General features: G+C 35.5%; 1 protein-coding gene across 37 annotated transcripts in view; it reads left to right on the top strand.

The window, feature by feature from the left end:
• Nucleotides 1–16,794, top strand: part of PICALM (phosphatidylinositol binding clathrin assembly protein) — a 111,404-nt gene that overhangs the window by 44,818 nt on the left and 49,792 nt on the right. For all 37 annotated transcript variants that reach the window (XM_019037059.4, XM_019037058.4, XM_019037060.4 and 34 more), the window contains 4 exons: nucleotides 2,003–2,105; nucleotides 9,656–9,749; nucleotides 12,231–12,342; nucleotides 13,492–13,598. In XM_019037059.4, coding sequence (XP_018892604.1) covers nucleotides 2,003–2,105; nucleotides 9,656–9,749; nucleotides 12,231–12,342; nucleotides 13,492–13,598 — 416 coding nt within the window. The remainder of the gene's footprint in view (nucleotides 1–2,002; nucleotides 2,106–9,655; nucleotides 9,750–12,230; nucleotides 12,343–13,491; nucleotides 13,599–16,794) is intronic.

Raw genomic sequence — 16,794 nt, 5'->3', positions numbered from 1 at the left:
AAGATCAGGGGAATTTTTTTTTTTTTTTAATGTGACTGGCTGTATTTGAGTTTGGAGGTGTTCAGTCCAATACTTGTTTCCCTTTGGTAGGTGCAGGTATTGCTTAAAAAGAATTTAATACCCTATCTTCCAGACATTCTAGAAGACCAGTAATCTATATGTAGGACCCATTGTTACAAAATGCATTATATTTTAACAAGAGTTACAGCTCTCTAACTTAAGGAAAAAAAATTAAAACAGTAGACCCCCTCTCTTGAAAAAAAATTTTTTTTTTCTTTGAGACAGGATCTGGTTCTGTTGCTGAGGCTGGAGTAAAAGAGACCGGGGCTTGCTCTGTCACCTAGGCTGGGTGCAGTGGTATGATCGTAGCTCACTGCAGCCTCGAACTCCTGGCTCAAGCAGTCCTCCCTTCAGCCTCCTGAGCAGCTGGGATTACAGATGTGCACCACCACGCCTCGCTAATTTTTTTATTCTTAAATATTTTGTAGAGATGGGCTCTTGCTCTGTTGACCAGGTTGGTCTTGAACTCTTGGTGTAAAGCGATCCTCCTAAGCCTCCCAAAGTGCTGGGATTACAGGCATGAGCCACCACACCTGGCCTCTTTTTGAAATCTTAAACAGAAGCCAGATATATATTATAGATAAAAATGGAGTGTCTCTATTTTCAGGGGCATGGAAGAAACTGCCTACTCATCCTTTAATTTTCACTTCCTCCCTCATTCAGTTCATTTTAACTTTAAAAGTCTATGGAAAATAAGATGCAGAGCAGTGCTCTAGGCAGAGTTTATGCATATATCCAAGTAGGTTTTTTGTGTCTTATTAGCGACTGATTTATCATTTTCTTAAGATGGAAATTAAGCAATTCTAGTGGTAAGGTTTTAATAATTTCACTCTTTTTATGTAGAGGAGAGGTTGAGCCTTGAAGGATGAGAGGTGTTTACAGTCTTAGGATGGGGTATAGTAGATAGAACCATATGAACCGAAGAGCTGAGGAATGTGAGCATGTAACACCTGACGTGTACAGTAGTAGGTATGAAGTCATATGGGAGCAGTATTTTTTTTTCTATTTTGTTCACTGATTTTTCTCCACTGGTACTTAATAGGCACTCAATAAATATTTTGCTAAATAAATGAACTGGTAATGTTGAAATCCAGTTAGTTTACATTTTGGTTGGTTTTGGTATTGTCTTTTAAAGGTAGCAAAGACCAAGTAATTAAATTTGTTAGATGAATATGAGTTAAAATAAAATGGGTTCACTTTTCAATGAGGAGCAAAAATTTATAGACTTCCTTGAGCCAGGTAATAACTAAAACACAAAGTTTTTGGTGTTTTTAGAAAATAATGTTGATTAGATTTTATGTTGCTGAAGTTTTCAAGTCAAGGTCATGATGAAACAAAATCTTAGAATGATTTATGTATTCATTTAGAAAGTTTCATTGAAAACATTCATATAATTGTTTTTGTTACACCCTGAACTTGCATATTGCCATTTCTTATATTACACAGTAATTTTTTATACTTTTTATAAGGTTGGCACATACAAGTTATGGTTCTAAATACAGATAAAGATTTTAGGAGTATAAAAATTATATAAAGTTGCTTGATTTGAGGAATGGGATTGTGCTTCCATAGGATGTTAAATTTGAGTTGTGAGATTATCAAGTTGTGTAAAAGAACATGTTTTTCTAATTCCTGATGAATAAAGAATAGAAATATTGAGAGAAACAAAAGAAACTTCTTATTTTAGTGAAGTTCTAAGGGAAGAGGTTTTTTTTTTTAAAAACTACATAGGACTTATCTGATTTAAATATGAAGCCTTAAGAGAATTTAATGGTAATGTTATTAATTAGTTACTTAATTTAGATACTAAATTGAATTGGGATATCAAGACATTATAGCCATTGGATACAATGAGTTGTTTTTCTAGGCATATTGGGATTTTTAGTCATTTATAAAAACTTGTCTCTCTCTTTGTTTTGTTTTTGTTTTTGTTTTTTTACAGGATATGACATGTCTACATTTATTAGGCGGTATAGTAGATATTTAAATGAGAAAGCAGTTTCATACAGACAAGTTGCATTTGATTTCACAAAAGTGAAGAGAGGGTGAGTTAAGCTTTTTTTGACATCTAATTGATTTGAATTTTTAAAAATGTAAAACATAGGAGTTACTAGATTATGAATTACGAAATTTTAGCCAGTTTTAAAAGATGAGCCTCATTTTTCTTTGATGAGGTATATCAAGTACTTTTTGTGGTAGGATTTGTTTTTAAGTTCTTTTTATAGCACCTTTATTGAGATACCATTCACATAACAAAATTTATCATTTTAAAGTGTGTAATTCATTGGTTTTTAGTGTATTTACAAAGTTGTCCAACATCACCACTAATTTCAGAACATTTTTATCACCTCCACAAAGAAACTCTATACCTATTAGCATTCATTTCCTATTCCCTCTTCCCCTAGATCCTGGCAACCATGAATCTACTTTCTGTGTCTCTGGGCTTGTCTATTCTGAACATTTCATATAAATGAAATTATACAATATTTGACCTTTGTGTAGCATAATATGTCCAAGTTATAGCATCCATGTTATTTCACATATCAGTATTTTATTCCTTTTTCTAGCCAAATCATATTTTACTTTATGGACATATACTGCATTTTGTTTATCTGTTCATAAGGTGATGGCCACTTGAATAGTTTCTACTTTTGCCTATTAGGAATAATGGTGCTGTGAACATTAGATTTTATGTGGATTATCTTTTTAATTCTCTTCGGTGTATACCTAGAAGTGGAATTGCTATGTCATATGGTAACTCTTATGTTTGTCATTTTGAGGAACTGCCAAATCATTTTTCAAAGCAGTTGAATCACTTTACGTTCCCTCCAGCAATGTATGGCACTTTCAGTTTCTCCCTATTCTTGCCATACTTGTTATTTTCTGGGTTTTTTTTGCCTTTTTTTTTTTTTTTTTTAATGGTAGCCATCCTAGTGGGTGTGAACTGGTGTCTTGTGATTTTTAGTTTGCATTTCCCTGATGGCTAATGATACTGAGCATTTTTTTTGAGCTGTTGACCATTTGCATATCGTCTTTTGAAAAAATGCCTCTTCAAACCCTTTGCCCTGTTTTTATTTTTTATTTTCACTTTTTGAGACAGTGGCACAATCCCAGCTCACTGCAGTGTTGACCTCCTGTGCTCAAGCAATTTTTCCCCCTCAGCCTGCTGAGTAGCTGGGAACACAGGCATGCAACACTATGCTCAGTTAATTTTTAAAAAAATTTTCATACAAATGAGTTCTCACTATGTTGCCCAGGCTGGTCTTGAACTCCTGGGCTCAAGCAGTCTTCCCATTTTGGCCTCCCACAGTGTTGAGATTATAGGCTTGAGCTACTGACCTGGCCTTTTGCCCATTTTTAAATTGGGTTACTTGCCCTTTTTATTGTTAAGTTGCAAGAATTTTAAAAAATATGTTCTGGACACCAGTTTCTTATCGCATAAATAATTTGCAAATATTTTTCTCCCATGGCTTGTCTTTTCAGTTTCTTGTTGGTGTTTTTTTGAAGAACAAACATTTTTAATTAATTAATTAAGTGTATCTTTTTTTTCCTTTGGTTGCTTGTACTTTTGTAATCATGTCTAAGAAATCATTGTTTAATCCACCGTCACAAAGATTTACTCCTACTTTTTATTCTAAGAATCTTGTATCTTTTGCCCATATAGTTAGGTTCTTATCTATTTGGAATTAACTTTTGTATATGGTGTGAGAGGTGAGTCCAAATTTATTCTTTTGTATGTGGATATCTAGTTATCCCAGCTACATTTTGTGAAATTACTCTTCTTTCCCCATTGGATAGTCTTAGCACCTTGTTGAAGATGAGTTGACCATAAATGTAAAGGTTTATTTCTGGACTTGCAGTTCTGTTCTGTTGATCTGTATGTATATCTTCATGCCAGTACCACATTGTCTTGATTACTGTTGCTTTGCAGTGTGTTTTAAAATTAGAACGTGTGAGTCTTCCAATTCTATTCTTTTTTTTTTTTCCCCCCAAGATTGTTTTGGCTGTTCTGGGCCCCTTGCATTCCCATGTGAATTTCAGGATCAGCTTTTTGATTTCTGCAGAAAAGATAGCTGGGATTTTGTGGGGGATTGCATTGAATCTATAGATCAGTTTGGGGAGTATTATCTTCTTAATGATTAAATTTCTAGTCTATGAACAAGAGATGTCTTTCTGTTTATTTGGATCTTTTTTCATTTCTTTCAGTGCTGTTTTGTATTTAAGCTTTCTTTTAATCTTAAATGCAGAAGATGCATTTAATTTTTGCTGCACCCTAAATAACAATCGTCTTAGTACATGATCCAGTCACATGAATGATACAGTCAGTGCTTCTATAACTCATAACATCTGATATGCAGATTTTTTTCCTAGGATATAGGATGAGGGCTCAGGAGAAAGCCACTGAAGACATTCTTAGCAGCAGCGATGACCCTTGTAGCTATGAAGACCTGTCTTGAAGGGAATCTGGCATGTACAGAAATAGTCTGGTGAATGCCTTCCTGAGCCACTCTGCTGCTCAGTGATCCCAAAGGTCTAAGCAATTGATGTGTTCCTTTAGATTGTTCTATTGAAATTTTAAATTAATGGACTGAAGTGAAAAATTTAATTAAAATATAGAGGTAACCTCTTAGTTATGCAAGAAAATTTAAAGCTGAATTTAAATGTTCTATGCTGCCATTCCAAATCCATCAGGAGGTGATTATTTTGGAATATACCTAAAGTAAATTCTACAGATTTTGTTTCATATATTTAAGCACTTTGTAGAAGATTATGGTGGAGAACTTTTTTAGAAGTCTGATTTTTAACCTCTGTATCCTGTCCAATAATATTTCACTGTAAAGTGTCTTCAGTGAAGTTGATCTTCAGTGTATTTACAGATTTCAGAATAATAGATTTTTAAAATGGTAACTTTTGTTCTAATTTGAAGGGCCAGTCTTGAGAATAGTTGGTGAATTTTTTTATTTTATAGAGCAGTCTTTTTTAATTGGAGGAAAATAGCCCCTGATTAAGTACAATAAAATTAGTATTGACTTAGTTGAATCAAGGAGGAGCCATAATTGAGTGGGGACCAAGAAGAAGTGCAAAAGTGGCATTATACACACACATATACACGTCAGACTGTATAAATACAAAAGAAAAAAAATCAAGAATATCAGGTATAAATTGAGGACATGACAGCAATTGAAATTATTATATCATGGCAAAAACCTCAGTAGGCTACACCTTTTGGAGAGGACTCTCATTATAAGTAGTAAAGTTTGATTTATTAAGATTTTTTTTATGTTTACAAAAGTAATAAAATTTAAGAAAAATACCATCCTAATTCATAGAAAATGTTAAGATTTTAGTGTGTCTAACCTTTTGTGTGTGTGTAAATAGAAATATGTATATAAAGGCACATAGAAAATTACATAAAAATTGGATCAGATTCTTTGAAGGCTGCTTTTCTTCCCCTCCTGTGTATTTTGGACATTTTCCATGTCTGTACACATAGATCCATCTCATTCTTTTTTTCTTTTTTTTTTTTTTAAGTCAGAGTCTGGCTCTATCACCCAGGCTGGGGTGCAGTGGCGTGCTCTTGGCTCACTGCAACCTCCACCTCCCGGGTTCAAGCGATTCTTCTGTCTCAGCCTCCCAAGTAGTTGGGACTACAGGTGCCCGCCACAATGCCCAGCTAATTTTTGTATTTTTAGTAGAGATGGGGTTTTGCCATGTTGGCCAGGCTGGTCTTGAACTCCTGACCTCAAGTGATCTACCTGTCTCGGCCTCCCAAGTGCTGAGATTACAGGCATGAGCCACCTCATCTGGCCTCAATCCATCTCATTCTTATGAATGGCTGTAGAATTATGTTGCAGGTGTACATCTGATTTATTCCCTTTTTTTAATCTTATAAAAGCAATGGATTGACCATCCTTTTATGTATGGTTGCATTGAGTTTTTCTATAGAATAAATTATTAAAATTGATGAGTCATTGAGATATATATACATTTAACATTTTAATACAAAACACCAAATTATCCTTTATAAAAGTTATACCAAATTATTGGCTTAAATAGTTATTTGTATTCTTCCATCATCATGAAAAATGCATTCATTCATATGTGTTCATTTTATATTAGTTGATTGAATAAATGGTGATATTGAGCACACTCCCCCTTCCTTTTGAATGCCATACTTGTTTTATTAATTGTCTTTTGATGTCCGTTGACAGCTTCTCTATTGGGTTTTTCACTCTTTTCCATTGTGTTGAATAGTGGTAAGAACTCACAAGCTTTTTTAGTCAGATGAATCTAGGTTTGAATTCTAGCTTCACACCAATTAGATGAGAGGCTTCAGTGAGATACTTTAGCTGGTTTACTGACTTCTAAAAAATAATATTACTTTGAAATAATTTCACTTCCAGAAATGTAGCAAGAATATTAGAGAACTTCTGTATACTTTACTCAGAACCACCAGTTTTTAGCATTTTGCCACATCTGCATTTCTCTTTCTGTGTAGATTCACACAGGCGCACACACACATTTTTTTCTGAACCATTTGAGAGTGGGTTACATACCTGATGCCTTTTATAGTTTATATCTTTTAATACTTTGGTGAATATTTTCTAAAAACAAGGATATTTTATTACGTATCTATCAGCTTGCTAAACTTCTTTCACATGGTGGCACACAAACTGTTAACTATTTATACAAGAGACTACTTGAGGCTAAAGGGTTAAAAAGGATCAACATCTTGGCACACTTATAACCCTTTCTACCATACTAGTATGCTGTGGCAAAACTGGGAAGGCCTTACTTAAGCTCTGAGTTATTTCATCTGTAAAATTACGATGTTAATTAGTACTTTCCTGTCAGGATTGTTGTGAGAATTAAATGGGATATTGTATGTAGTGCTTAACACATAACAAACACTCAACAAATGAACTTTTTGTGTATTAGGAAAATAAATTGTTATAGGTTATGAGTATTTTTCCCTGTTTTTTAACATTGTTAAAAGCTTTACAATCTTAGGTGATCAAAATCATTATCTTCATTTTTATGTTTTTTATCTTTCAAGCAAGCTCAGTGAGCTAAAATGATTATTATGTTTTCATCAGATGTATTTATGGATTAGGTGTTTTATATTTGAATCTTGGATTCATTTGGAATCTACCATGGTAGGAAAAACATGAGGTAGAAGCTAACTTTTTTTTTTTGAGACGGAGTCTCGCTCTGTCACCCAGGCTGGAGTGCAGTGGCATGATCTCTGCTCCCTGCAACCTCCGCCTTCCAGATTCAAGCGATTCTCCCACCTCAGCCTCCCGAGTATCTGGGACTATAGGCGCATGCCACCGTGCCCGGCTACTTTTTGTATTTTTTAGTAGAGATGGGATTTCACCATATTGGCCAGGCTGGTCTCGAAATCCTGACCTCGTGATCCACTCGCCCCTCGGCCTCCCAAAGTGCTGGGATTACAAGCGTGAGCCAACGCGCCCAGCCTTAGCCAACACTTTTTAAATAGAAATATAGTTTGGGTGGCAAGAAGACCAGACAATTGCTTTTTGTTATTTTCTGTTCCAGAATGAAATATTTTGGGAGTTAAGAGCTGAGAGCTTATGTGTTTCATGTAAGGAGACAAGGAAAGAGGAGAAGAGGATTCGAAGATACTTAGGAGAGGATTTTATTAGAGACGGCTAAGAGGATTGCTGGCAATGTTGAGTATTCATTTGAGGTTGATGATCATGAGTTTATAGTTTTGCCAGTTTGCCCAGTTGTGCTATTTTCTTTACCAGCACTCAGCTATGTGTGTACAGGCATGGATTAGTTAGGTGTTTGCTCAGCCAGGATTGTGAATTTGCCAGATGACTGAAATGCAGGGAAGAGAAGAGGTGCAAGAAAGTTAAAGGTATTTGTAAAGGAGTGATTATATTAATGATCTGTGGAATTCTAAGCTAGATGAAGAAAGTAAAAATGAGAAAGGATCAATGTGGGTAGTGGTGGAGTTGAAACATTGAAGTTTCTGATGAGGTCAAATAGTTTTTACCACAGGGATATGTGACCAAAGCAGCTGAAAGGTTAAAAGGTAATTGTCACAGAATAAGGTGTCTGAATTTTACCTTTTTTTGTTGTTGTTGTTCAGGGGTGGGGCTAGGATGCTGTGGTTTCTGGGGGCAGTAAGGTTAGAATCAGGGATTTTGACATCAAGGTGTTGGATTGGTTGTCCATGTAGATGTTGAAGCTAATGACAAGAAAGACTGAGCCAATGTTCAAATCTTCTTGTGATGGAGAAGTAACCAGAGGTAAAAAAATGACATCAGTAAGAAGAGTTGCAAAAGAAGGAGTGGTGTCCTCAGCCCAAGCTCCAGCAGCTGCTTCCAGCCAATGCTGTTTAGCACTTGAGAGGAAATAGGCATCCATAAGTTAACACATTAGGGAGAATTAGGCCGAAGCTGATCAATAGGTGATTACTTAAGGCAGTCTAGTATTTGTTTATTAAACTTTGTTGTGTCCTACAAAGCACAGTTGTTGCTTTTTATAGCTTAACTGTTTTATGGCATCTGAGGTCATAGTTCATGGTTTATCGTAGGGTAGAACAGCCATTTATAAGTATAGATCATCTGTAAATTAGGGGAACCTGGCATATTTTTTGGAAATGCCTTGTTACTCAGCCAAACAGTTATGCTATAATTTCGCAGTCGAATACACCTGGGTTTACATAATGACCCTACCACTGATTAGTTCTGTGATCTTAGACAAGTCATATACCCTCACTGAACCTAAAATTTCATCATCTGTAAAATGGAACAAGAATATCAGTAGAATTTTTATGAGGATTTGAAAATGATAGGGCAATCTCTGAATAATACTTAGTGTGATATATAATAAGCTCTTAGTATTAGTTGTGTACGTTAGCCCCAGTACCTTTCATGTACTGGTTTTTAAATCTGTTTTGGTGCTGCCAATAATTTCTCTATCTTTAGAAATATCTGTTTAGAAATATTTAACAGACTATTTTATTAAAGACTGTCCACTGAAAGTATCTCTTGTGTAATAGCCAGATTAGAATGATTTGGTAAAATTGTTCTTTATTTTGTAATAAAGTAGTTTTAGTTATAATTTCTGAATTAAAAGCCATTGCTGTTGGGTCATGAATAAAATACTTTAAATAAAACAGTGCTCTAAGACTTTGTTAACTCTTGGCCTACAGAGTGTTTAACTGGTTTTTGACTTGAGGCAAATTATTATTTTATTTGTAATTTAAAAAAATGGTAAAACTGCTCTTTACACACCAATGATTGTGAGGATCAGATCATTTCATCTTGTGAAAAGTGTGCTATAGACCTTGCTGTATAATGTAAACTTTTGCTTTTATGGCTCATGCTTTATGTTCTTTTTTAGTTCTAAATGAGTACCTTGATATTTGACATATTGTGTTGCCTGTTTTTGTTTTTTCTGTATGATCTCTGCTTTAGTTTTCATGTTCCATAATGACTTAAAAATATGTGACATTTCATAGCAACTTGGTTCTCTGTTTTAGTAGAGAACCGGGGGGGAGTTTGAAATGTAGATTTAATTGCAGATTCATTTGTTTATTTCTCTGTTTTTTTCATAACAGGGCTGATGGAGTTATGAGAACAATGAACACAGAAAAACTCCTAAAAACTGTACCAATTATTCAGAATCAAATGGATGCACTTCTTGATTTTAATGTAAGTTGAGTTATGCTTTTGTAATTTAGGATTTTAAAAAATTAGGTCATTATAATTCATGAGAATTTTTAACCTCAAGTTTTCACAGACTCTAGTTTTTCACATCCTGACACCCTATATGGCTAAGGATTTTTTATAAAATAGTCTCAAGTCAAATTACTTTCTGATTTTTATGACTGTTTTGGATTTATTTCTTTAGTGCTTCTCTAGCTCTAGAATTTTAAGATATACAAGCTAAAGTGGTGAAAGGATTGATCTGAAAATATATTTTCTTTTGATAATGGCTTTTAGATCTTAAAAATGTACAGGGATATTTTTTAAATGAATAGCCAACTTAATATTTTACTTTTGTCTATTTAATGGGACTCAAAGCGTGGCAATTATTCAGAAGAAGAAGTTTAAATAGCACTTATAATAGCCTGTTATGTAGCTATTGCCCAAGGGCATTGTGTTCCGTGGAATTTTTGTTTTAATGACCATGACTTGAACCAAGCTGCCAGCTTTGTCATTCATTTATAATGTGTTAGAAGTTAGCGTTTTCAACTCTGTTCTGTTTTTTTGTCATCTATCTTACAATGTTTTGTTTATTATTTATTTGTCATTTTGTTTTAGAGATTGTGAGTGCAAGTTAGTGAATGGAACTGTGACAGTTTCATGCTGAAACAGATTTTTCCTTTAAATTGTTTAATTGCTAGTTTTTAAGCTTCTTCAGGGCAGGAACTAGGTCACTTTTGTTCTCTGGTATACCCCCATTGCCTATTAATGTGGCACATAGTAAGTGTTCAGTAAACATTCAATAAATCTTACAGGTATTTCATAGACTAAAACAGAGATTTTCCAACTACAGCTTACTGCCTGTTTTTGTATGTTTTTTAAGTGGTTGAAAATAATTAAATGGTATTTTGTAACAGGTGGAAGTTATATGAAATTCCAACTGCAGTGTCCTCAATAGTATTATTGGAACACAGCCAAGCTCACTGATACATATTATCTATGGCTGTTTCATGTTACAACAGCAGAGTTCAAAAGTTGTGACAGAGACTGTGTGGCCCACAATCTAAAATATTTACCATCTGACCCTTTACAAAAAAAAGTTTGCTGACCCCTGCTCTAGAAGGCATGGGGTACTGATGCAGTTATTCAACATTATTTTGGTTTGTATAGAAGCTCAGGGTCCAACCATGCATATTTTTCTTAATGTATTGTATTTGTTTAAAATTTCTTATTCTTTTCAATGTCTGTATTGTACTTTGTTATATAATAACAATTTATTTGATCCTCCTGTTGATAGATGTTTATTCTGCTTTTTTATCCTAAACAGTGCTACACTCAATTCTCTCTCCTCTCTCTGTCTCTTGTCTGTCTCTCCCTCTGTGTGTGTGTGTGTTTCTATTTGTAAACCTATTTCAATAGGTTTAACACCCAGAAAAAGAATGTGGTGGTTCAAATAATATAAGCATTTAAATTTTTAATAAATATTGCTTATATTCCAAAAAGGTGAGCCACTAACTTCTCAACAGGTGTCTGTTTTTGCTTTTTCATCTTTTTTTTTGTTTTTTTGAGACAGCATTTTTCTCTGTCACCCTGGCTGGAGTTCTGTGGCATGATCATAGCTCATTGCAGCCTCCAACTCCTGGGCTCAAGCAATCCTCCCACCTCAGCCTCCTGAGTAGCTGGGACTACAGGGGTACACCACCATGCTCAGCTGCCTTTTCTTGGTTTTAGTTTTTTGTAGAGACGAGGTCTTGCTATGTTGCCCAGGCTGGTCTCATTTTAAACTGCCAGGCTCAAGCAATCCTCCTGCCTCGGCCTCACAAAGTGCTGGGACCACAGGCATGAGCTACCGTGTTCTTTTTTTTTTCATTCTTATGGGCACTGAGTAATATAGTTTGATGTTCAGGAAAGGATATTTTAGTAATTTGATTTGATTATTGTATTTTAATTTACCTGATAAGTGAAGTTGTACTTCTTTTCACGTTATTATCCATATGTATTTTTTATTTTATAAATTGTTTTCATTTACTTTATTTATTATTAAGATTCTCCCTATATAATGGACATCAGCTCTACTAGATAGTCTGCAAATACCTTTTTTACCAGTTTTTTGTTTGCCATTCAATTTTGTGCTTAGTTTTTCTATATATAACGAGTTAATTTTCATGCGCTAAAAAAGAACTTAGAATTAATTTGGTTTATCTTTTTGATTTATTCTTTGAGATAAAACTAAAAATATTTCCAATATTCTTTTAGTCAAATGAATACAATTATCTGGTTACAGCAAATTTAATAATAATAAATAATGTTCATTTATATGGTAGCTACTGCACCATGATCTTTATGTATGTATTAGAGAAAATAAATGTATTTTTCACTAACATGCCTAATGCATGAATTTACTGTATCTTAATTTGAAGGAAATCTTTTTGTCAGTGTCATTTAAAACCTAAGATTAGCTAATTTTATTTTCCAATTTTTCCCTAGGTTAATAGCAATGAACTTACAAATGGGGTAATAAATGCTGCCTTCATGCTCCTGTTCAAAGATGCCATTAGACTGTTTGCAGCATACAATGAAGGAATTATTAATTTGTTGGGTAAATACTGCTGTAGCCTAATAACATTTCTTATCTTGTGTCATATGGATAAACAATATTGACTGAGTTGTTACTCAAAGCTGGCTAAAAATTTATTATGATATATTCATTCATTGTAACAATTAATTTGGAGAAAAGAGTTTTATACCTAATTACTTCTGCAAGTGATTACATATTTTTATACCCAGGATGTTCAGCAAGATGAACTTTATTTTTTAGATGTATCTATGTTTTTTCCACCCATTTTATTAATTTTTAGAAATATAAAAGTGCCTTTAAAATTTAGCTGGGTTAAGATAGTAAGTTTTAGGCTGAGGCAGGAGAATTGCTTGAACCCAGGAGGCGGAGGTTGCAGTGAGCCTAGATCGTGCCATTGTACTCCAGCCTGGGCAACAAGAGCGAAACACAGTTTAAAAAAAAAAAAAAAAACAAAAAGGATAGTAAGTTTTATGTTACAGGTATTTTACCACAATAAAAAAAGATGGGGAAAAAACAAATTTTTTGTCCCAGAAAAATATTATTTTCTCATAATGAACTCCATAATGAACTTTTTAAAAATTTAAATCTGTTTTTTATAGTCTGAAGTAACGTGGACTTACTCAGGGATGCTTTAATCTATAGGGATAGGGAAATTTGGCTTATTTTTTCACAAGTGAAAAATAAAGGTTTTTCTATAAAGCTTTGGAAGGCATAGTCTTCCATACTGTAATTAGTATAAATTAACCTCTTTACTTCTATGTATACATTAAACTTAAGTGAACTTTCTGAGTGACATTTGGGCATGGTAAAGTTGTTATGTTAGATAATATACTATTAGTAAGATTGGAAATAGATGTTAGTGCTGTTTTAAATGGGGTCAAGTGTGGTACGTGTTTACACACAAATATATACTTAGGTAATTGTGAGGAAAAGTACTATGGCACAAACTAGGAATATGAGTAGGGTCAAGTAATGTTTCTTTTTGTAGTATAATAACACGTCTGTTCTAATTCGCTTTAAATACCTAAGCTAACTTAACACTGATATTTTTCTAGTAGGGTATGTATGCTCCTTTAGAGACCTATTTGCAGCTATTACCTACTTTTTTTTTCCTTTTTTGGGTGTTATATTTTGATGTGAACAAAAGAATTTTTACATTTATTTTGTCAGAAAAATATTTTGATATGAAAAAGAACCAATGCAAAGAAGGTCTTGACATCTATAAGAAGTTCCTAACTAGGATGACAAGAATCTCAGAGTTCCTCAAAGTTGCAGAGGTAAACTGTCTCTAAGTGACTGTCTCCTAACTTGCCTTTTTGTCTGTAAGTATGGATTTTGAAGTCATCACTCACTATCCAAATAAAATAAATGTCTTCAATTTAGTATTCAATCATTATTATGCTGTATTGAATTCTGTGGCAAGATATGAATATGATAAAGTAGTGAATAAAATACATGCTGTAAATTTAATTCAATAGCGAGTATTGAAAAGTTAACCTGTTTTTACATTGTTTACTTCTCTATAAAATTAAGTAGGTGACATACAGTAGTGCCAGAGATTTTTATGGTTGGAATGAATCATATATTTGAGAATGTTTATTGTTAAATGTGGTAGAGAATATCCAGTATCAGTGCAGGTTTCTTTCCAGTGAGACAGCTGGAGCCACATAGTTCAAAAATTCAAAATGTTTTTGTTGGCTGGGCACCGTGGCTCAGACCTGTAATCCCAGCATTTTGGGAAGCTGAGGTGGGTGGATCACCTGAGATCAGGAGTTCAAGACTGGCCAACATGGCAAAATCCCGTCTATACTAAAGATACAAAAATTAGCCAGTCATGGAGGCGGGCACTTGTAATCCCAGCTACTTAGGAGGCTGAGGCAGGAGAATCACTTGAGCCCAGGAGGCGGAGGTTGCAGTGAGCTGAGATCGCACCACTGCACTCCAGGCTGGGCGACAGAGCAAGACTCTATCTCAAAAAAAAAAAAAAAAGCTTTTGTTCTCCGACAGAAATGGATTTTGTGTATTTATTATCATTGATTGTGAAAACTATGAATGTAGGTAATAGGATATCTAATTTTGCAGCTCTGTTTAAAAATAATTTTCTGAAATTGTCACAGAAGGCAGGTGTGGTAATGCTTGCAGGCATTATCTTGCTACCACAGAGGCGTTCTTAAGGGTTTTTTTTGTTTGTTCTCCCATTCTCAAGCCTCTACCCATCTCCACCAAAGATTTCTTCCTAGGATAATTTGCTCAATTATGTCAAAGCAGTTACTTTGGAATTAGCAACATAGTGATTCTAGGCTTTGTTACTGTGGTGATATATCATTCTATATTAGATGCAATAGGACAGAACAGGATGATCAATAATAGCTTTGTTATTAATCTGCTGTTTTATGAAGCCTACTGAAATTAATTTTGAATTTAAAAATGTTTCAAGGAGAAAGATCCTTTCCGTTTTTTAAGGGTCAGTCACGTACTAAAACAGAAGAAGGTGGTGTTTATGCTGTGATTCTAGTAAATTCTTCAAGTAAGTTTTAATTTGTTGACCTTCCCTCTTGGCCTTTTATGTTCCTTGCATTTGGTAGTTGTAGTTACAAAGTTAAGTTTTTTTTGTTTGTTTTTTTTGAGACGAAGTCTTGCTCTTGTTCCCTAGGCTGGAGTGCAATGGCGCAATCTTGGCTCACTGCAACCTCCGCCTCCTGGGTTCAAGCGATTCTGCTGTCTCAGCCTCCCGAGTAGCTGGGATTGCAGGTGCCTGCCACCACACCCGGCTAATTTTTGTATTTTTAGTAGAGACGGGGTTTCACCCTGTTGGCCAGGCTGGTCTTGAACTCCTGACCTCAGGTGATCTGCCTGCCTGGGCCTCCCAAAGTGCTGGGATTACAGGTGTGAGCCATGGCGTCCCGCCCAAACTTAAGTTGTAAGCCCCCTTCTGTACTCCAGATCTGCTGTTAACTTATTCTTAGGTGCAATAGACTGTCTGCTATATATGACTTTTTTTTTTTTTTTGAGACAGAGACTTGCTGTGTCACCCAGGCTGGAGTGCCATGGCATGGTCTCGTCTCGCTGCAACCTCTGCCTCCCAGGTTCAAGCGATTCTCCTGCCTCAGCTTCCTGGGTAGCTGGGATTACAGGTGCCCGTCACCACGCCCAGCTAATTTTAGAGATGAGGTTTCACCATGTTGGCCGGGCTAGTCTGGAACTCCTGACCTCAAGTAATCAACCCACCTTGGCCTCCCAAAGTGCTCGGATTATAGGCATAAGCCACCACACCCAGCCTGCTCCATATGATTTAAGAAAAATATGAAGAGTCCCTTACCTTACGCTTTTTTTTTTTTTTTTGGTCTTTTTTTTTTTTTTTCCTTTTTCTGGAGAATGGGGTCTCACTATATTGCCCAGGCAGGTCTCGAACTCCTGGGCTCAAGCTATCCTCCCGCCTCTTAGCCTCCCTGAGAGCTGGGATTACAGGCGTGAGCCACCGCGCCCGGCCAGAGTCCCTTACCTTAAAATATTCTGTTTTGAGACTGTCTTTGGGCTTGCAGTTTAATTAGAATGCCTTAGTTCCTGGAAGAAGGCAAGAGTAACCTCTTGAAACATGTTTGAGGAGGACAAATATATCAGGCAGTGATTAGTAACATCTGAGTAATAATGAATTTATCAGATTTTTTTTTTTTTTTCTCCTGAGATGAAGTCTCACTCTGTTTCCCAGGCTGGAGTGCGGTAGAGCAATCTCTGCTCACTGCACCCTCTACCTCCCGGGTTCAAACGATTCTCCTGCTTCAGCCTGCTGAGTAGCTGGGATTACAGGTGCCTGCCACCATGCCCAGCTAATGTTTGTATTTTTAGTAGAGCTGGGGTTTCACCGTGTTAGCCAGGATGGTCTCGATCTCCTGACCTCGTGATCCGCCCACCTCGGCCTCCCAAAGTGCTGGGATTACAGACATGAGCCACCGTATCTGGCCTTTATCAGATTTTCTGCTGACATCATTCTGAGACCAGCCCCTGAGAGGTCACAAAAGGAAGGGAGACTGAGTAGAAAATGAAACACAGCCACGGGACAGAAAATAGTTTTCTAATTTGGGTGCTAGAATACACAGGAACCGTTTCTATCTTTTTTTGCTGGAAATTGCCTAGGGCCTGAGCATCATGAAGGTATATTGGAATTGGTTTGTGAAGACAGTTATATCCTAATTAGATATCACTTGACATTTGTGTAAACCTGGCCTACCTGACAGAGCATGAGTTTTTAAAGTGTTATCTGTGGTGATTTCCAGGGAAAGCATGTTTTATGGAGAAAGACAAAGTCGATGTCTTCAGGTTTGTTTCTTAAATTTTTTTTTTTTTTTGCATCAAAGAGCTTGTTCATGGTCAGGCTTTCTCATTCTTACCATAGTGTTTTTATCATATTACACATAGAAGAGAGGGGAGTTTTCAGATTGTGACAAGGTAGCTTACATACAGGTGTTCAGAAGA

This window comes from Gorilla gorilla, chromosome 9, assembly GCF_029281585.2.
Source record: "Gorilla gorilla gorilla isolate KB3781 chromosome 9, NHGRI_mGorGor1-v2.1_pri, whole genome shotgun sequence".
NCBI classification, from domain to species: Eukaryota; Metazoa; Chordata; class Mammalia; order Primates; family Hominidae; genus Gorilla; species Gorilla gorilla.
The sequence above is the reverse complement of the archived record's forward strand: the minus strand, read 5'-3'. Positions and strand labels throughout refer to the sequence as shown.